Raw genomic sequence first — 22,018 nt, forward strand, 5'->3', positions numbered from 1 at the left:
ACTCCTATAGTTCTTTTCTATTAGAAAATTATTTGATCCTTTGCTCTTAGAAATGAATTTTTAATATATTCTATTTTACAGTTACACTGTTTTATACATAAAGATAGCCCTACAAAGTTTGTTTAGTGTGCACATATCAGAATACGTAAAGAGAAGATATCCTTGGGCCTACACAAAGAAATGAAACTTGTGATTTGAACATCTTCTCTTGCTTGAGGAATAAAAAAAAAAAGTGTCTGTTGCCTTGCCATAATATAATAAAAAAAGGGTAATGAGGATTACATAAAAAGGTTAGGAAGGAAAAGATTAGTTTTGTAGGTACCAAGAAAGCCTATGGAAAATCTTCCTCTCCCAATTCATCATTTATTTTTCAGATTATTAAAGCAAACATTCTTACTGTAGAAAACTTAGAAAACATGAAATAACCAGAAGGAAATAAAATTACCTCAAATTCCACAATTGGGCAAATAACATTTTTTAAAAAACAATAGCAGCCTTATTAACGTGTAATTCACATACCACTCATTTCACTCATTTTCAAGTATGCAATTTTATGATTCTTAGCATAATCACATTGTTGTGTAACCAGCACACATTATTTTTGGACCCCTCCCCTGAGAACCCTGTATTCATGAGCAATCATTTCCCTCTCCAGTTCTGAGCAACCACTAATCTATTTTGTGTCTCTATAGATTTGCCTGTTCTGGAAATTTCCTATAAATGCAACCACACGTGGTCTTTTGTGACTGGCTTCTTTCACTTAGCATAACGTTTTCAAGGTTCATCCATACAGTAGCTTGTGTCAATACTACATTCCTTTTTATGGCCAAATAACATCCATTGCCTGGATGTACCACATTCTGTTGATCCATCCATCAGCTGGCGTTCACTTGGGTGTTTCTACTTTTTGACCATTATGAAAAATCCTGCTACGAACCTTTATGTACAAATTTCCGTGGGGGACGTATGTTTTCATCTCTCCAGGAATGGAACTGCTGGGTCAGGAGGTACCCCTGTTTTTAACTTTGAGGAGCTGCTAAACTGTTTTCCAAAACATTCCCACTGGCAACGTCTGAGAGTTTCAATTTCTCCACATCTTGGCCAATATTTGTTACTGTCTTTTTTATTCTATTCATCCTACTGGGTAGGGAGTGGTTTTGATGTGCATTTTCCTAACATCAACTGACATGGAGTATCCTTTCATGGGATTTTTGGCTGTTTGTGTATCTTCTTTGGAGAAATGTCTATTCAGATCCTTTGCTCATTTAAAAATGGAGTTGTCTTTTTTATTATTGAATTGTAAGAGTTCTTTATGTCCTCCAGATAGGAGTCTGTGGTCACATACATGATTTGCAAAAATATTCTTCCATCCTGTGCATTTCACCTTCACTATCTTTTTGCTTTCTTGGCGGCGTCCTTGGCAGCATAAAAAATTGTAATTTTGATGAAATCCAGTTATCTATTTTTTGGGGGGGGGGATTTAAAAAAAATTTTTTTTATGTTTATTTATTTTTGAGAGATAGAGAGATAGACTGTGAGTGGGGGAGGGCCAGAGAGAGAGGGAGACACAGAATCCAAAGCAGGCTCCAGGCTCTGAACTGTCAGCACAGAGCCTGACACGGGGCTTGAATTCACGAACCACGAGGTCATGACCTGAGCCAAAGTTGGATGTTTAACCAATTGAGCCACCGGGCGCCCCCCAGTTTATCTATTTTTATTATGTTGCTTGTGTTTTGGTGTCCTATCTGAGAAAACCACTGACTAATCCACTACTTAATCCAAGGTCATGAAGATTCATGCTTGTGTTTTCTTCTAAAAAGTCTTAGTTCTTACTTTTAGGTTTTGGATCCACTATAAGTTAATTTTCATGTATGGTGTGAGGTAGGGATCCAACTTCATTCTTGGAAAAATAGCTATTAAGACTCACTTTCCCAAATGAACAAACCAAGTGTATGAAGAATGCTATTTTTACCACCACCATCCCTACCTCTATAAATTATATGGTACTGATGGAAGGTGGGGTACGGAGTGTGAAATTATAAATGAATTAATCCCTAAAACTATGCCTTTTTATTAAGAATGTCTTCCACTTCACCTCTTCTGTGAGACCCCTCCCACATGGGTACTTTACTACGTAAGCAATATTTGTTATTTTAGTGAGACAGTCCTTCAGAGGATCCAATCTGCCATCATGTGAGAAGTGTTAAATCTTTCAGAGGGTCTTTTCCAACATAAAATAATCCAACCGAGTAACTGTTGGAAAATAATGGAAACATCATCAAACTTCAGCAATTTTCCTTCACATTAGGCATTTTCTAACCTTATAATAAGAGAGGCTTTATATGGAAGGGACATTTTAAAGGATTCAGAGAAGTCATGTTTAATGGAAAATATCGTAGACATGTGTTATTTTTTAAAACACGCGTTGAATTCAGGGAGAAGATGTAATGTAACTGTTCAGACCCTCTCTCACCTCTCTTGATTCGGCCATCACGTGCAAGGCAGCCATGAGGTGGCACACTGGTCACAAAGATGGGCAGTTCACCACTCTTACTTCCTCTGCCTCCAGCTACCGTCATCCCAAGGGACTCGTGGGGTTCCTTCTTTACAGTGATGTGTTTTTCTTGGCATGTAACACACTGGGCAAGATCCTAAAACACGAGAGAAAAATTTACTGGATAATAAAATAATATACAGTTGAAGAAAAGACAGCGTAAACTAAAGGAAAAAATACTGTGGCAATTATAAAGCCTTTTTTTAAAATCACCTGCTATAGAAGTAACACACAGTTCTTCACGGTACAAACACTACAGTGAACACTGGGGATCACAAGGTCAAACTTTGGACTGCTGTATTTTCATCCGACTATTTATGGGACAGAAAACACTCAGGGCTGTGACATACGGAAGTCAAAGTAAAATAAACACATCATTTGTATAATGATCTTGGCCTCCAAGATATGATCAATTCCATAAAAGTAAATAATGCGTTGGAGTTTTAAGATTCTGAAGACAAGCCAATGAATTTTATTTCCATCTCTCTCCCGTATTCTTTGAAGGAAAAGTAGAGTAGTACAAAAGTAAAGTGTGGGCTTCATTAATTGCCAGAAATAAGCCACAGACCTATCTTCTGATTCTTACTCATAGGATTATGAAAATGCTCAATCAGGAAGCAGGTGCAAATGGATGTTCAAAACCTTCATGAAAAGCTAAAAGGATATGAAATAACTGAATTTTCTGAAAAAGTTAATAAAGAGAAATAAATTCCCAGCAAACTGTGTTCTCAGGAAAAAGCAATTTTTACTGACATTTATTACTGCTACTTATGATTGAGTCACTCCTAGAAGAAAGGGAGAATTTAAAACATGACTTTTCTTTTGAATTAGAACTCAATCAAAAACAAGGTGTACGTATGCAACATTAGTATTAAAACAGCAATAGTAACCAACACCTATTGAAGATTTACTGTGGGTAAAGCTAATGGCATTACATGCATTATTTTATTTTAATCCTCACAATGATCTTGAACATGAGTACTATTGTTGGCCCCATTTTACAGAGGAGAGAACAACCTTAGAGAGGTCAGGTAACTTGCCCCAAATTATACAGCTGTAAGTGGCCGCACCGGGATTTGAACTGATGCAAGCACATGTATATTGATTATATGCACCCACACTACAAGGGTACTATACTATCAAGTGTAATAATGGAAACTAATGTTTCAAAAGATTCCTAACACTTATCAACTATAGGAGAAACTGTAATAATAAGATAAGTGTTAACATGACTAACAATATCAATGAGAGAACGGTATGAATTATATTTATAGAACTGTAATGTTTCTGTAGAGCTGACAGGTGTGTATTTGTTAATCAAGCCCTGGGTTCCGGGTCCATCTGTTCTTCTCTGGTCCTGGAATCCACTCTTGAAATTTCAAAAAAATTTTTTTTTAAATCTTTATTCACTGTTGAGAGAGACAGAGCATGAGCAGGGGAGGGGCAGAGAGGGAGGCACAGAATCCGAAGCAGGCTCCAGGTTCCAAGCTGTCGGCACAGAGCCCGATGTGGGGCTCGAACCCACGAGCCGCAAGATCATGACCTGAGCCGAAGTTGGATGCTCAACCAACTGAGCCACCCAGGCGCCCCTTGAAATTTTATTAAGGGAACTACTTGAAGTAACAGCCGAGCGTTCCTAGAAAATTTTGACCTTGTGGGAAACCTGTAAATGCCTCATGGCGGTATCCTACCATATGAAATCTATGTCAGCATCTTCAAAACTGGGCAAGAGCCAGTTTATTAGGAAGACAACCCAGATAAAGTCAGCCTTGAGTATATTTATGTGAGAAGTTCCGGCCGTCAGATATTTAACCAATTAAAGGTGGTTGTTTTATTCCTCTATGTGGCTGAGATGTATGCATTTTAGGCAAACTTCCCAGATTATATTGGTATGCTTCATGAAACTTCGAAGGGCTTGGCACCACATGAATGTTTATTCAAGCAGCTATGTAGACTAGTGTGCACTTTAATTTTTCACAACAATTATTCTCTGAACAGGTTGTTCTGGTGAATTTCCGTTTGTGTCCCTAGGACACCTTTATTTTTCTAAATCAGGATTTGACATCACAAATGCTGTGCATTAGTAGTAAATTGTTAAATTAATGCTTAAAAGTATATTTCATGTGGTTGTTCCCACCAATCAGGTTTGTAGAGGACCTAGAATAAGAATTAATTCAGCATTACTATGAAAAACACAGCCACATAAAATTAAAGAATAAGAATTAGTAGAGTTAAGAGGGAAAAAAATATATATATATATATATATAATTTGTAAAGCAAGGATCGGCTATATGAACACTTCCTTTTCAAATTCCTATTTGAAACAGTAACTCCTTTTCATAGCCATCATTGTGAAAACAAAACTATAGGTTTCCTGCACACATTTCATTTTCTGTTCAGAAACGAGAACAAGTCTGTGGTTATAATTTCTTATAGGTATTAACTGAACCAAAGACCAGGGACAAGTCTGTACTTCGGCTCAGAGAACCAGATAAACCTGATGGGCCAAAAATACTCGTGCCTTTAAGCGATGCTTTCTTGGGGCACCTGTGACATTCCAGAGGTACTCTCTCAAGTTGTACTTACATTAAGAAGCCACTTTAAGCTAACTCTGAGCTTCCAAGGTCACTCGCCTTAAGTAAAATTAAACTGCTTCGCTAAATAAAAACTTACTTATGGGTCTGCTTAAAAACTATAGGAAGTTTCCTATATGCTATTTCGCACAGTTGCAAAACATCATTGTTTTAAAAATCCTGGCCTACTGGAAGTTGGGTTCAAATGAAAGATCAAACGAGGTAAATAAAACCGAGAATGCGGTAAAGTACCACTGTTTGATGCCTACAACTAAGGTGGGACAGTCTCCAAATTCTTCAGCACAGATAAATGACCTAGGAGCATTATAAATCCAGTGAAGTATTAAAGAAGAAGCAAAAAGCTCAACATATGGGAATTTAAAATGATTTAGGGAAGTATTCCTATAAGCTGTAACATAAAAAGAAATGTACTATGCACGTGGCTATCTGAATGTACGATTTACGTTTAATATTCACATACCCAATTCTGTTGTAGACAACCTGCCCAATGGCTAAGTATAGACTTGTCAATCATTGTCTTCATTATGCTTTTTCAATCACATAACCGACTGTTACATTGAAATGAGCAAACCAAGACGAGTCCCACTTTCAAGCAGGACCAAACAAATACAGGTTTTTCTAGAAGATCAAACACTTTTCATCAGTCACCTGGCAGAAGGAACTTCTTACTAACAAACCATCCCTACTGGCTGAGGAACTGAGAGTACAGAGTGACTCTCAAGGTAGCCAAACACACATTTCACATCCCAAACATCTGTATTCGCCGTTCCCAACAGAATAACAGCCCTCATTTAGAGCTTACCAGATGGCAACCATGATCTCGGAGGGGAGGTGAATGAAAACACACAAACACAACGCCTCACCTTATGTGAGCTGGGTCTGTTGTGGTACAGCGGCTGTGCATGATGCTGGCTGCTACTCTGAGCTCCTGCGTCTCGGACAGGATTACCAGGCTGGGATTTCCCTGGTCTAGCAATTGTTAAATCCACCCTCTCTCCACTAGCCTGGAGAAAACACACATACACAACCACCAGTCATTAATGATGCTTCTCATTTAAAAAATTGAAGGCAGTGTCATTTTCAATACACTCATCATCACTGTGCCGGAGCCTCGCCTGAGTGGTGACGGCAGGCACCTGCTGGTGGGGAGGAAGGGAATTCATCTCAGGAACCAGTATTTTAAGCCTTCTGCAGTTAAAACACCCACATGCAGACCTCTTGGGCAGGCCCTCCCCGACCCTGGAAATACCAAGGAAATAAGCAAGGCAAAGCAGTCAAGCTGCCCATGTTCTGATCTCCCCATGATTTCTTGAAGGGTAACCCCTTCAAGATTGGCCTTGGCATTGAGAGGGAGAGCGCAAAGGAAAGAAAAGAAAAGAAAAGTAAGAGCTGATTCAAAACTGAATCAGAAGGCAGGTGACTTTTGAAATAAATTCCAGGGTGGCTACTTTGAGAGTAATAACCAATGGAACTATGCACAGCTTTGTCTCTGCTTGCTACAGATTTGAGTCAAAAATAGGACATCAGCTCAAACAGTTCTGCAAAGAATAACAAAGGTCCTGTAAAACAAGATTAGTATTTACATACACTGTATACTGTATTATTCATAGTATTTATAGTATTTATATACATCGTATACTGTGTCACACAGATATGCCACACAGATATACATGTCACACACATACACACACACACATACATTTAAATGTTACATTCAATTACTTTAGAGGTTCATGACTATCACCTTGAATTTAGAGGTCCATTATTTATATTTATATATGTATATTTCAAACACAGATTCACATCTATTGTATTTGTTAAAGCTAATGTTATCTTTGCTTTTAAATGTACAGGCCTGAGCTATGTGATGCTGATTCTTGGTCATGACCACAAGTTCCCAAGTTCACTATTATTCCCATGGGGAAATCTGACAGCCTGCTTTCAAGGGGCTGCGGTGGAAAGCAGGGCCCTCCCCCATCATTATAGTCAGCAATGTTAACAAGTCACTCCATTTTCAGTTACTAAATTGGGAAAATGAGTGATAACCAATTTTAAGGCCCTACTACAAATCATTTGCTTATTCAAGCATCTCAGTAAACTAGTTTCAGAGGAGTTCTTCAAAAGAACCGAAAGAACAACACTTCACAGGGGGCCAGAGTCTGGGGGCTTGATCTAAAGGTTAAATGCCAAAGTAGAATGTTTAGAATCCTGATATTTAAGATTCTGACACTTCAGGTGTGACGAGTGAAAGCCCCTTTGTGATTTCATTTCAATGTACAGAATTGTTTTCTTTACTGTGTAACACTTGCAACCACCGAACACAATCGGTATTTCACCTTTACTGGAAAATGCAAACCCACTAACAGAAACAAATCCTTGATCTTTCTTGATTGCTTGAACGACAAATTTCGGGGCTTGTGATGGAAGTGGACATACAGGCTTTAAACGATGGACCAACATCTAGGTTTAGGCTAGTTTTAAATAGACTGCACACCTAATACCTCAGGGTTTCAAACACAGCAAAAGAATTCTGTTAAAGTCAAGATTTTTTTTTTTTTTATTTAAAAAAAATTTTTTTTTTTCAACGTTTATTTATTTTTGGGACAGAGAGAAACAGAGCATGAACGGGGGAGGGGCAGAGAGAGAGGGAGACACAGAATCGGAAACAGGCTCCAGGCTCTGAGCCATCAGCCCAGAGCCTGACGTGGGGCTCGAACTCACGGACCGCGAGATCGTGACCTGGCTGAAGTCGGACGCTTAACCGACTGCGCCACCCAGGCGCCCCTAAAGTCAAGATTTTTAAAAATGCAGGATCTCAAAATGACAATACCTATAATTCACAAATTAGTGGCATGCCTTGTGGCTAGGAGTATGTATTGCGGAAGTTTAGCAAAATCTCTTAAACTTGAAAACAAAAAAAGTCAAAGTCTTTCAACGGGAATGATTAAATACGTTTTAGTATGACATGCCTACTACACAGCTATGTGATGATGAGTCTATTTTCAGGGTAAGAAGTCTACAACCTACTGTGGACATCAAGGGTGGCAAACTCAGAATTTGCAAGATGAGCACACAGGTTAAGTATCTATGTAAAATGTCCCTATTGATCCGTGGACGCATACATAAAAATGTTTGGAATGATCTTCTCTAAAATATTAATGTTGCTATCTTGGGGTCTTCGGATTGAATGTGATTTTAACTTCCTTCTTTATTTTCTGTATTTTGTCTTCACTAGTCTCCTTCTTAGACATGGAGCACATGCTATTTTCATAATCGAAAACAGTAAGATTTATCAGTTTTTCATAAAGAAACAACTTGAGCAACTTCAGTTTTCTACGGTTTGAGGAGAATTATGGCGCAAAATACGACACAACTATCTATGTGGATTATAAAACTCCAGATATCATATGTTACCAGGAAAAATTTCAAATGTATTTTCTACCCGTGCACCTATTTTTCTCACGTTTTGGTTAGAAATTTCGTGAGGCCCACCTACTTACGCATTAGGATATTTGCCTGAAATATACAGTCGACCCAGCTCCTTCCATCTTATGGACCTGACTTCTCACTTCATAAAAGCCCACGCGATTCTCCTGTTTCCTTTAACAAGCCCCATGAGTGTGTGAACCTTCTTCTTCTTCTCCCCTCTCCCTGCCAGCAGTCCCTCCTCTGCCCCCCCAGACAACTCGTGCTCACCGGTGCACCAGCTGGATGGCACCCACAGGGGAAGGTACCACTGCTGCCTCTGATTGGATGACATTTTAAGGGATCCAATTTTTTTAAACTTCAAGTCTGTGACGGAAGACCCATTCCCAAATCTCCCTCCTACTGCAGTATTTTGGTTCCTGTGCGTGTGTGTTCTTGACGTGACACTGAACCAAACATTTGTGAAAAGGAGTAAATTATATGGGATTGAAACTTGGGTGTTCTTACCCAGGAGCTTAAATTGTCATTGTTACTTGCTTCTGTGTACTGTACGCATTTCTCAGTGACCATCAACCCGCTTTAATTCCTGATGCCCGATCATATTTAATGCTTGGCTTCCTGTATCTAAGAGGGTTTTCTGGTGCTCACTTAAAAAAAATAAATAACAACAACACATTTTTGTGTCACCCCTATCGCTGCAGGGGAGACCCACATCGTCAGATGCCATGGCAGCTTGTAGAACCGGAAGATCTGCTCCTCTGGATGACTTTCTACTTTATATGTCTTAATGCTCTTATTGAAAATGTGTTTTTTCTCTAATAATAACTATCTTTACTTACTTCACAGAGATACTGTGAGAACACAAGTGATGATGTGTTTGAAATGCTTTGAATTCCTTTAAAAAAGGGCACTATAGAGATGAGTTATTCTTTTTTTTTTTAATGTTTATTTATTTTTGAGGGGGGGGGGGGGAGGGAGGCGAGGAGGGGCGGAGAGAGAGGGGGACACAGAATCTGAAGCAGGCTCCAGGCTCCGAGCTGTTTACCTGAGATTACGACCTGAGCCAAAATCAGATGCTTAACTGACTGAGCCACCCCGACGCCCCTGGATTAGAGTTACTCTTAATAAAAAAAGTATTTTCCCCCCCATTTGTATGGAGCCTGAAGCACAGAGGGGGAGTGAGGAGAGCGTGTAAGTCACACTTGGAATCACAGCTCCTTCCAGCTTTACTTTTCTCACCTGTTAAATGTGGACACCTTCATCTGTTGTCTGGGACTGGGGGGAGCCCAGGGAGCAAATGAGAAACCCATGTGAAACTGTAGAGCCTTCACTCTATAAAGAGCCAGGCTACATGTTCGGAGGGATACAGTTTTCTAGAAAGGACTCTATCGGTAAGGAAGTTAAACTAGTGTGCGTTTTACATTTTGAAGGATTTAGGGAGCCGTGCTTGATTTCCCCATGAAGCATCAAATATCCTCTGGATTCTCATGCTATGAAAACAAACACTGACATAAGGTAATCAGGGCCCAACAACCGGGATGACCGTCCGGCGTGTACCTGAATGATCTGGGCGGCAAGCTCGGGGGTCCCGTGCTTCAGGTCATGTCCGTTGATGGCAAGCACTCGGTCGCTGCTGCTCAGCCTTCCGTCCTGCGCGGCCAGCCCCCCCTCCAACAGGTCAAGAATAAACACGCCTGGCTCATCCGTCCTTCGTACGAGTTTAATGCCGAGCTGCTCACCAGAGTCCCGTTTGTGAAGGACCACGGGGAAGACCTCTTCCCGCGGAGAGCTACCGTCAGAGTGGCTGTGTGTTCGGTTCCCGAAGCGCCTCTCTCGCAGCACGGTGAGTTGCAGGGTGCTGCAGGGCTGGGAGAGGACGGCTCTGGCATAGTTGTGGGATACATTGCTGATGTTACAGTTGTTGACCTGGAAGAAAGAATTGGGACCAAAGCGTGACGATCTTTTCTCAACTTGTAGGAATGTTCACATACTGCTTCCCAAAGAAACTAACATTGGGAAAATGATAGACAGTCACTGTTCACAAAGAAAGGCACCCCCAAGATGTTTTAAAATATAGTTCCTGGGGCGTGTGGGTGGCTCAGTCAGGTAAGCGTCCGACTCTTGATTGGCTCAGGTCACGATCTCACGGTGTGTGAGTTCCAGCCCCTCGTCGGGCTCTGTGCTGATAGCCTGGAGCCTTCTTGGGATTCTCTGTCTCCCCCTCTCTCAAAAATACATAAACATTAAAAAAAATATACACAGTTCCTAAACTTAACTTACAATGACTAGCACCAAGTAGAGAAGAGTAGTTGGGAACACGGGCTTCAATGACAGTCTTGAATTAGAGTCCTTGGTCCTGTCATGTACAAGCCGAATGTCACCAGGCAAATTACAGAACTTCTGTGAGTGTGTTTCCTCTCCAGTGAGATGTGCTCACTATCTCCTTCACACTTCAGAGATCAGGAGGGCAATGTGCAGACAGCAGCAGCATAAGGCAAGTGCTAATGAAATAATACTAGCTCTAATGGGACAGAAATTGAAGTTTTACTGGATTGAATTTGCTTTTCCAAATGAAACACACGTAAGCTACAAAAACGAAACCGAGCGTTATTTTAAGGAAAGTGACACATTCCAGGGTCACAATCCTATTCCAGATCAGTGATTTCTATCTTATTTTTTTAAAAGCTTTTTATTTATTTTTGAGAGAGAAAGAGCATTAGTGTGGGAGGGCAGAGAGAGAGGGAGACACAGAACTGGAAGCAGGCTCCAGGCTCTGAGCCGTCAGCACAGAGCCCGACGCGGGGCTCGAACTCACAAACCGCGAGACCATGACCTGAGCCAAAGTCGGAAGCTCAACTGACTGAACCACCCAGGCGCCCCCCTCCTCTTTTTAAAAAATTTTTTTTCCTAATGTTTATTTAGAGACAGAGAGAGACAGAGCATGAGCAGGGGAGGGGCAGAGAGGGAGGGGCAGAGAGAGAGGGAGACACGGAATCCGAAGCAGGCTCCAGGCTCCGAGCTGTCAGCACAGAGCCCGACGCAGGGCTCGAACTCACAAGCTGTGAGATCATGACCTGAGCTGGAGTTGGACGCTCAACCGACTGAGCCACCCAGGGGCCCCAGTGATTTCTATTTTAAGGAAGAGCAGGTCAATTATAGTTTCACTCTAAGTCTTTAGCTTAGCCCGCAAGTGTAACATCTAATACAACAAGCATAACTCAGTACTCACAGAACATTTATTAAACTTTAATCTTGAAATGAGGATAGTGAATCATTGGACATGTAGCCTTACAGAGAAAATATACTCAGCTTCAATTATTCACCAGAATATTGTCAGAAGAAGGGGTTGGCACCATTCTTGACACTTATCACAGTCAGAATTCCTCTCTTCATCTGTCTGAAACAACCACGAGGGGGAAATCAACACCTATGAGCCTCGGTCATGTGGCAGGCTCCGGGTTAGGTGTTTGTGATCACCCAAACCCTTCAATCTTTTCCACGTGAATCTATGTCACAAAAGGCCCTCCCCCCTCCTATCCACCTAGGGTTTACAGTTTTGAGCACTAGTAACTTGAATTTTGTTGATTTGGGCCTACTGATACCTTTTAAAATGCAGGCATTAAAGATCGTACATGTCACACAGACTTGCTATTCTCCCAAGTTTGCAACATTTGTGCATTTGGTAGCCATGCAAAGCCTTGATTAACAGGTTGAATAATAGAGGGTCAAGAACAGAACTTCAAGGCAGCTTCTAAAAAGCCAGCCTGAAGTGGATTTGCTAGTCAAACGTAGTTTGTAACAATGTGGTCAACACACGACTATAATCATTTTTCTTCAAAACCAGAAGTGAATAAATTGCTGACAATCCAGATCATACTGAAAACACCTACTCTTAATAATGTCCTAAAATATATATTATTTTTAACAGTGATATTGATATCATTTATAACAGTATTTTTTCTCCAAACTGCTCAAAATTCTGCACAGCAAATGGCCCTAAAGGTATATGGTTCTCCTTTTCAAAGAAGCTATTTAAGAGAATAACGTGTGTGTGTGTGTGTGTGTGTGTGTGTGTGCGCGCGCGCGTGTGTGCACGCGTGTGCTGGAAAACCAAAGCCACACACTGTTACTGCATATGGTTTGCGGAACTAAAAGCGTAGGCCAGCTAGCTCTTTGGTCTGGAAACAGACCATTGTATCGATTCTAAGGTATTTTCAAATTGGCTCATACTGTACTATTTATGCAGCTTGTACAAAGTGTAAGACGACCAGGTAGTAAAAAAAATACCAAGTAGCCTTCTTTCCAAGTGTTCACTTTTGAACGATCATAAATACTTCTCCATATTTGGGCAGGGGGTGTGGTTTTACTCAGTGAGTCTGACAAGCCAGTTAAAGGCCAATGAGAAGTCAGGGCCCACAGCAGAAGAGACTCTTTGTGAATTCACTAATCAGGTGATTTGCTCATGCTTTTCATTTCTTTTTTCTTTTCTTTCCTTTTCTTTTCTTTTCTTCTTTCTTTCTTTCTCTTTCTCTCTCTCTCTTTCTTCTTTCTTTCTTTCCTTTCTTTCTTTTAAATATAATTTATTGTCAAATTGGCTAACATACAGCGCATACAGTGTGCTCTTGGTTTTGGGGGAAGATTCCCGTGCTTCATCGCTTACATACGTGTATCAATTTGAAATCACTAAACTGGATTTAAGATTGCCATTATTAGAGCTGTTGGTACGTATGCCTCCACAAACAACAATAACGCACTGGAACGTCTACAATGTGGATTTACAGCCTTGAGTTACTTCCCAAAATTACAGCCAATAATTTCAGAGAATTAGATTGTTATTTGAGGTATACAGACTCGGTTGTGTTATTAAACGAATCTCCAGAGCAGAACAGTAAAAAGCCTTACAGATGAAATATATTAGCGAGCAAAACCTGAAAGCCATTTAACCTCAATTACATTCCAAGAAATGCAAATACGAACAAAGCATTTGTTTTTACCTTTAAAATATAGAGAAAGAATGAGAAATGTATCAAAAGGTTAATACCGGCACATTGCTGGCAGCAAAGAACAACATACAAAAATACATGTACACTTAATTATAGCTAGAAAGGCCAGAAGAGGAGAAAAAGAAAGAACACTATGTAAGCTGCAGGAAAGGGCAGTCTGGCTCTCCTGGTCTTGACCGCCAAGGTATCAGAATGCCAGGGGCGATGCACCTGGGGAATCGGCCACAAGATTTCCTCCGTGGAGCAGCGGACCAGGAGCTGGGAAGGAAGGAAGGCAGGTAAGGTGTCCACAGAGCTGTGCCAACCTCATGCCACCAGAGCACTGACATCATAAAATGACAGCAAATACAGTAAGACAGTAAGTAGCTGGCTATGGCAGGATCGGAAAATGGATTTTACATAAGCTGGATTAGTTATGCTTCCTGTATTCTCCTATTCCCTCTTAGGATTTGGTAAAAAAACAAAACGCGAGAAGTTCAGTCTGTGTCAGCCAGGCGAACGGCAAAGAAGGAGGGGTGTGGGGCCCGACTGGTAAAGTGTCAATGATCTATTGTAAGACGCAGCATCCAGACGGGAGTGGAAACCGAAGCCAGGAACCCCCAGGAAAGGTTAATCCTCGCTGCTCTGGGAGCCCATTTTGTCTTTTTCCCCATCTGGACGTTTCTTTTCAAGAGCTAAAAATCCTAGCCTTTCTAAGTTTTGCTTTAATAAAGCAGACAGCTATTCCTGATAGGATATTATATCTAAATCCACACTTTTATTGATTCAGCAAGCATTTCCTGGGCACTTATTTTTTATTTTATTTTTTATTTATATATATATATTTTTTAATGTTTATTTATTTTTGAGAGAGAGAGAGAAAGAGAGAGAGAGAGAGCGCGCACGAGCAGGGGAGGAGCAGAGAGAGAGGGAGACACAGAATCCGAAGCAGGCTCCAGGCTCTGAGCTGTCGGCACAGAGGCTGACGCGGGGCTCGAACTCACAAACTGTGAGATCATGACCCGAGCCGAAGCCGGACGCAAAACTGACTGAGCCACCCAGGCGCCCCTCCTGGGCCCTTATTACATGCACAGCATTATGGGTACATATCCACAGATCTGTACCATGTGTATAATCAAGGTGGCTGCAGTCACCAGAGAAAGACAGTACACTGAAATAATTTTCTGTGATTGGTTATGTGTTAAGCGGTGAAGAGAAAAGCAAGGAAATGTCAGCGCTTAAAGTAAAAAGAGGTCTGGGGTCGTGCCAGATTTCAGAGCAGACAGTGGGGAGGCCGGGGTGTTGATTCCACTAGAGTAGACGAGAAGCACTGAGGGGACAGACCGGAGAGGTGGCAGGGAAAATGGAAGTGAGGGGTGGAGACCCACAGACCACGGTGAAGGACTGAACGGTGACACTGAGGAGGCAAAAGTCCTTGAGCTTGGGTTCCCAAGAGGCACCTTTTCTCATTCATGACTACTTCTTCTCTCTCCTATATATCCATTCTTTTAGCTTCAAGTATCATGGACACTTGTATGGGTCATATATCCAGGCCAATGTTCACAGAAACTCCAGTCCTGTGCAGTAGGATTCTGGCCATCTCCACACCCTCAGTGTCAACAAACCCACTACAAGAACGTCTCGTCCCAAGCCAGATCTTCTGCGGGAGTAGCTATTTCTCCTCAAAGAGGAGAGCGGAGAAGCGAGCATCGAGGCCTAGTGCGGAGTCAGGCTGTTTGTTGAGGAGAGCGCATTTGGGAGCCAACAAGAGACCGCCCTTTCTGAATTCTATCTTGAGTCCACGGTATAAATTCTAAGCAGCTAGTGCCGCACGGTCTGTCTTTTCTAGATCACAGTAATCAGCGTAGAGAAGGATAAATCAGACAAGGAAGGTAACTGATGGACGGTATAATGGACTAGAGATAAAGCCAATGGGACAAGAGAATTTCAGCAGTGAGGGTGGCCCTGAGATAGCCAAGCATGGAGTCCGAGCCAGGAAGAACCCAGCTGGCCCACAGAGGACAGGCACGGAGTCAACCGCGGGATCGAATTTAAGGTAGGGAGAAAAAAAAAAAAAAAAATACGTTCCACGCGTGCGGGGAAATACGAAAAATTACAGATAAATTCCGGTCTGTTGTGCATGTAAGAGCAGTGAAACTTACCTTTGTAGATTTCAGGCTCCACAGTGTCAGTTTTCTAAGCTTGAAATTTATGAATAAGAGCGAAGCGATGCAGGTTCACAAAATAATTAAAATTGATACCTGAAGAATCTGGTCTCCAGCAAGGAGTCTCCCGTCTCTGGCGATTATCCCGTCCCGGTAGACTTCCTGGATGACAATGTTAATCAGCGGGGTTTCATTGCCACCCACAATGCTCATTCCTAACTGAATATAAGGATGAGATCGGTGAATTTCAATCGTGGTAATTTCGCCTTCCGGTAAACTAAGTGGTTGTTGTAAAGCTGCCAGGTTAAAAACGAGAAAGAGAAAAATAGATGGAAAGAAAAACGTTTTATATTTTGATTCTCTTCAGGTAAGTAAGTTATCATCTATCATAAGTGATACCTTATGTTAACAGATGATTAATGGCGAGGCAGTATTACTGGATAAGGAAAAGAATGACAGAAAACGTCTACACGTTAAGAGGATCAAAACCCTTTCTCTTGGAAAGGTGATCAGTAAATAATCAATAAATAACTGCTATGAATCAGATTACTAGGGATGACACAGCGATCTGATAAAGACATATATAGACAATGTCGTCTTGTCCTGATCAGAGAAAGTTTGAACCATGAAACAACTATAAACAATGCAAGGCAGTACGTTAAAAAAACAAAACAAAACAAAACAAAACAATTACATCAACCTCTAAGAACAGGAGGGTCTTGAATTGAGTGTTAGGAGATGAAAAATGTGTTATAACCATGGAAGGGAAAATTTGAATTAGTAGCAAAATTTAGAATTTTCCTAAGAGAAAATCCTATTTAGACGTAAAGGCATAGGGCCAACCATCAAGATACGCCCAAGATCTTGGACTGCAGGCTGTCTGTTTCCTGGTGGGCCATCAAGACGGATCAGGGGCTGCGACCCGAGGACAGCAATAGTAAGAAGCACGGCCTTGGAGGCAGATGTGTCCCTGGCCATTTTGTGGCTGTCCGACTTTGACCAATTAATCTCTCAAGACTCAGGCTCCTTCCTCACCATTAAAAGAAAAAAAAAAAAAATCTTGGAATAATGGTATAGTTAATCGGTTAATCTATGTGAAGTGCTTGGCACAGAATAAGCACTTAAGTTGAGGTGTCATTTCTGTCGTTCTTGGTGCTGTGGATTTCTTAGTCAAGAAGCGACAGGCTTTGAAACACACAAACAGTAAGGAGCATGTTAACGACGAGGGAGACCGTGGGCTACAACAGAAGAGGCGCGGGGAAGGACAAGCGTCCCCGGGGTGAGATTCACGTTCCGTTTCTCACCTGCAAACTGTCGGAATTGTACACTTAAAGCGTGAATATGTGGTATGTGAATCATGTCTCAATAAAATTACTTTTTGAAGAGGAAAAACAACACATGTCGGGAACGTAAATAGCGAGGAGTGGGAAGGAAGGAAAGGTCTGATTTGAAAAGACGTGAAAAACGGAAGGAAGTTGAATGGCACATACTGTCAGCAGCCGCGTTCTCCTCGAAGGCAGGGTTGTCCAGGCCAGGCTCCTCGGTCCACGTGGGAAGGGACGCCGGCATCCAGTTCCGCTCGGTAGGCGCTGTGCCCGACCCTGAGCAGTCCGCCTCGGGGGATAAAGTACCTGGAGGGCCTACTGTAGTGGGTCCGTTCTCACTCTCAGTCTCTGTCTGAGTTCTACCAGTCTTCCTCCTCTCTAGGGCAAGTCTCCGATGAGCAGCTCCAGGACATCTAGAAAGAGACCAACAGGCGGTTCCCAGACGATTCGAAAGCACAAAAGCGATCCGCAGCTGGCGCCACAGCAACAGAAGAGCGATGGCTTCTCTGCAAAACTTACTTCGACGTCATCCGCAAGCGGTATGTGATTCTGGTGTTAATCTCTGTGCAGACGAAGTCCTTACCGCTCCACACAGCAAATTTAAAAGAAGGCACTGGTGCAAACCCCGGTTCCGTGTGTATCTCAAAAGAACACTTCAGTAAAGAGACTGCATTCAGATATACACGGGTACCAGAAATACGTACCCCAGTATGGTTGGCACTAAGCTGCAAATATTATTTTGCAACTCTGATCACAGGACCCTTTCCCGCAGCTTAAATGGCCTAACCACAGGGCAGAAACAGCAACCCTCTTCCGCAATGTGCCCTGGCACCCCGACGGGGACCCTGAGAGGCACTCCGCCTCTCCACCGTCACGGCCAACGTCACACCCTCACTTACTGGCAAAGGCCCGACAACTTTTGACGGACACGGAAGGAGAGGAAAACACGTCTGGCTCTTAAACTTAGAACGACGATAGTGGCATCGCAGATATCCTAGGTGGGCTGAAGAGTAGACGCCAAGCGCTTGGGAAACTTGCACAGGCACCAAGAAATGAGAACGGCTGTCTTCCTTGTTTTTGCTTAGGGAAGCAAACAAAGGGGGCAGCCAGATGCTTGTTTAAACACTGAAATATGGTCTCTAGACACGGACATCAGAACGCCAGTTCTTGGGCATCTGACATCCTGACCGGACAAAGTGACTAATAATGGCCAGTCTGGAAGAGCAGGAGAAAAGAGGATGGAGAGCCAGACACATGCCCCTGGCCCCTGACACGGCTCCACGGACGCCGCGGAGGCTGCATGTGGTGCACGCGGTGGCTGGTGGTCTTACGACGAGGGCGACCGACTTCGTTCAGTGACGGTATTTTTAAAAACCTAAAATTTCAACAAAACTCAAACACTGGGTTAAATTCAACTAAAACTGAAAGCTACCTCTTAACTGTAAAAGCAATACATTTCTCCTCACACATGAAAGAGAAGTCGTAGGTTTCCAAGTTCTTGAAAAGGACCTTTACAGAGTTTCTTCCTTCACCTTTCAGTACGTGCTTTCTCTTCACCTGTGTTAAACTGATAAGAACAGATACTGCCCTTGACCTTAGCCAAAAGGCCGAGAAGCGATTCTCTTCACCTTTGTTAAGGAAGGGGACAACTGATTTTCCTTTCTGCGTTGTTGTGCAGCACTCCAGAAAATGATCCTGCAAGGGCCTGATGAAACGTTTGGAAAACTCTATCACTGAGAAAAAGGACTGTTGTCAAGTAAGCAAGTTTAATGAGAAATGCCTTTTAAAAATATTTCATTCAATAAAAAAAAACAAAACTGAGACCGTAAAACACACTTGGGACTGAAAATGTAGGTAAAGATTGAATTCCCCGAATATAAATCACGCATGCAATCTACATGGGTGACAGCTGCTTTTCAATGGGGGAAATGGACGAGGCACAGGAAGCGGGAAGGAAGCATTAGCAGAAGGTTGCATGGCTGGGAAAGAGCCTAGCTGACGGTTATAAAATCCTACACACCAAGTAACTCTAAAGCCTCTCTTATCTTATGCAAGAATAAATTTAAAAAAGGAAAACTCTAAGTGTTCAAGAGGTAAAGACAGGTCCACCCACATCCCAATCGGTCAGTAACTGGCTAAGAGGGCTAACACTCACAGGGCTTGTGGGGGGAAAGAGGAGAGGGAGAGACCATTCAAAACCTGTGCTCCTCACTGGAGGGCTGATGGCAGGGGGCAGAGAGCTCCCGGCATCCGGGTTGGGGTGGGAATTGACAGCACACTGTCCCCGGCAAGAACTTCAAGGCTGCAAACTTTTCAGCCTTGAAAGGGGCCCTGGTGTGGTCTGTGAGGCCTAAGAAACCAGTCAACGACTCACAGTATGAGGACTCTGACTGCAGTGACCGATCTTGTTTTTACAACTGCACCTTCAGGTAAGAAGCCCAGAACACCACCAAAGGAGTGAAAACTAGAAACACCAAAACCTCCAGAAAGGGGCTCCCGAAAGAAGACATCCACCACAAGAGGAAACCCCCGCAAAAGGCTGGCTTTAGACAACACGCTCTGCCAGAGAGACTGGGAGCCACACTGGCCCTGTCGGTGAAGGAACTCTAACAGTTGATATGGAGGCGGCTCAAGATAAAGGCAGAGAGGGGCGCCTGGGTGGCTCAGTCGGTTAAGCAGCCGACTTCAGCTCAGGTCATGATCTCGCGGTCTGTGAGTTTGAGCCCCGCGTCGGGCTCTGTGCTGAAAGCTCAGAGCTCAGAGCCTGGAGCCTGTTTCAGATTCTGTGTCTCCCTCTCTCTGACCCTCCCCCGTTCATGCTCTGTCTCAAAAAAATAAATAAACGTTAAAAAAAAAAAAGTTTTAAAGAAGATAAAGGCAGAGAAAAACGTGGCAACAGCGAAACGGAAACCGGGGCTAAGTCTCCCCGTATCTCCAAATGCTGTGTAGCCGGTGATGATTCAGATCCGGGAAAGACGACCGAGGGAGAGGATTTTCGGGTGTTCCAGGGAGAAGAAGAGCAGCGTGGGAAGTTGTGGCACAAGAGACAAGGGTACGCAGTGATGGGGGCAGCGCTAAGGACTCTGGACTGGACAAGGGAGTCTGAGGACGATTCTGATTGCAGGGACAGGGAGGGTAGGACGGAGCTTTCCCGATGGGAAAGGTAAAGTTCAAGAAATAAAAAAAAAAAAAAAAAAAAAAGGAGAAGAAACCTAAATCCAAGTGCAACTCTCTGGAGGCCGCCAGGAAAACATAACAAATACGCAGCCCGTCAACTGGAAGCGAAAAACCTAGGTGGGTCCCACCAGAGGTGGGCAGACGGAGCAGCAGCAGCAGGGGCCCAGGGGCACGAGTGTCCGCCAAGTGTCCAAATCAGTCCCCATCTTGGCTTGTCCAGAGCAGCGGGAGTTAAACCTCTGCACCCAAATGGCGCTCGTAGCCAAGTGTGGTCGTAAAGGAACGTTTGATTAAGAGAATCAGTGTTTAAAGTGTTTATGTGTGATGCGTGTTTCTATTTAAGGAAGGTACTAGGGGCGCCTGGGTGGCTCAGTCGGTTAAGCGTCCCGACTTCAGCTCAGGTCATGATCTCATGGTTTCATGGTTCCTGAGTTCGAGCCCCACGTCGGGCTCTGTGCCGACAGCTCGGAGCCTGGAGCCTCCCCCACTCATGCTCTGTCTCTGTCTCTCAAAATTGAATACATGTTAAAAAAATTTTTTTAAAAAGGAAGGTATTAGAATATATAAAGGAATCCTTTAACATCATATAAATTATCTTCACCCATTCTGTGCTGATGCTCTTTGAAGCTATTTAGGGCTTTGCTAAGAGGTTTATTTTCAAGAACTATCTGTAATGTCATTTCCTGCTGAAGAACATGTTCTGTTTTTCTTACATATAATAAGTCATCGCCATTAAGTGGCTGTCAGTTGGACGTGGAGGACATCCACATTACAGGCCGTTTTTTCTAGTAACACGATGTTCCTTCTTAGCTTCGTCTGATTTATGGCCCCTTACCACCTAAACTGTTCAGAGCTTGCCTGGCAAAAGGAAATATTCCCAGTTTTTCCAGGAGACATTTCTGAAATCTTACTTAAGTTTACACTGTCAATTTTGTTCCAAAGATGTTTCATCGTTTAGCCAAATATTTTTACAGAAAGAATTCAGAACTATTCTACACATTAAAATGGTTGCTCTAAATGGCATAGGTCTCCTACTTAGAAGTAGATGTTTTTTGTATAGCAAATAGACTTTAGTGACATTTTATAAAGCTCCCATTGTCAAAACCTTTAATGAAAGTGAAAAGGTTTTGATACACTCTTTTCCTTGACACTGATGCATCCATCTGTCTGTTTCATGATTAAATGAATCTTGCAAAAAGAAAAAAGCCTCAATATAATTTAAATAAGGATTGAAGTAGACACATCATGTTCTCCAATCACAATTAATTAAAAATGGATCAAAGACTATCATAAAAGTCTTAGAAGACAACAGGTGTAAATCTTTGTGACCCTGCATTAGGGAGTGATTTCCTGGCTATGACACCAAAAGCATAAGCAAATAAAGAAAACACAGAAAAACCGGACTTCATAAAGATTAAACCTGTTTGGGGGCGCCTGGGTGGCTTAGTCGGTTAAGCGTCTGACTTCAGCTCAGGTCACGATCTCACGGTCCGTGAATTCGAGCCCCGCGTCGGGCTCTGGGCTGATGGCTCAGAGCCTGGAGCCTGCTTCCGATTCTGTGTCTCCCTCTCTCTCTGCCCCTCCCCCGTTCATGCTCTGTCTCTCTCGGTCTCAAAAATAAATAAACATTTAAAAGAAAAAAAGATTAAACCTGTTTGTCCTTCAAAGGGCACAGGAAAGTGAAGGGACACCCAACAGAACAAAAGAAAACATTTGCAAATCGTATATTTGATAATGGTCTAGTATACAGAATATGTATTTATATACAGAATATAAATATATACATATATATACA

The 22,018-nt window shown here is 42.5% G+C and overlaps 1 protein-coding gene, 1 long non-coding RNA gene and 1 pseudogene across 4 annotated transcripts in view; 1 reads left to right on the forward strand and 2 right to left on the reverse strand.

The window, feature by feature from the left end:
* LNX2 (ligand of numb-protein X 2) overlaps nucleotides 1–22,018 on the reverse strand; it is a 79,466-nt gene that overhangs the window by 8,437 nt on the left and 49,011 nt on the right. For 2 of the 3 annotated variants that reach the window (XM_040448101.1, XM_040448102.1), the window contains exons 3-7: nucleotides 17,212–17,459; nucleotides 15,818–16,017; nucleotides 10,132–10,500; nucleotides 6,012–6,152; nucleotides 2,474–2,651 (exon numbers count right to left, since the gene is read on the reverse strand). In XM_040448101.1, coding sequence (XP_040304035.1) covers nucleotides 2,474–2,651; nucleotides 6,012–6,152; nucleotides 10,132–10,500; nucleotides 15,818–16,017; nucleotides 17,212–17,459 — 1,136 coding nt within the window. The remainder of the gene's footprint in view (nucleotides 1–2,473; nucleotides 2,652–6,011; nucleotides 6,153–10,131; nucleotides 10,501–15,817; nucleotides 16,018–17,211; nucleotides 17,460–22,018) is intronic. The other variant, XM_040448103.1, reaches the window with a different exon arrangement.
* Nucleotides 12,980–19,808, forward strand: LOC121012775 (uncharacterized). Its single transcript, XR_005782291.1, has 3 exons — nucleotides 12,980–13,238; nucleotides 13,459–13,462; nucleotides 19,796–19,808. It is a non-coding gene; the product is annotated as an uncharacterized LOC121012775 (long non-coding RNA).
* LOC121013060 (uncharacterized) lies at nucleotides 18,452–18,665 on the reverse strand (annotated as a pseudogene).

The sequence above is a fragment of the Herpailurus yagouaroundi genome, unplaced genomic scaffold, assembly GCF_014898765.1.
Source record: "Herpailurus yagouaroundi ecotype Mexico unplaced genomic scaffold, PumYag 197, whole genome shotgun sequence".
In the NCBI taxonomy this organism is placed as follows: domain Eukaryota; kingdom Metazoa; phylum Chordata; class Mammalia; order Carnivora; family Felidae; genus Herpailurus; species Herpailurus yagouaroundi.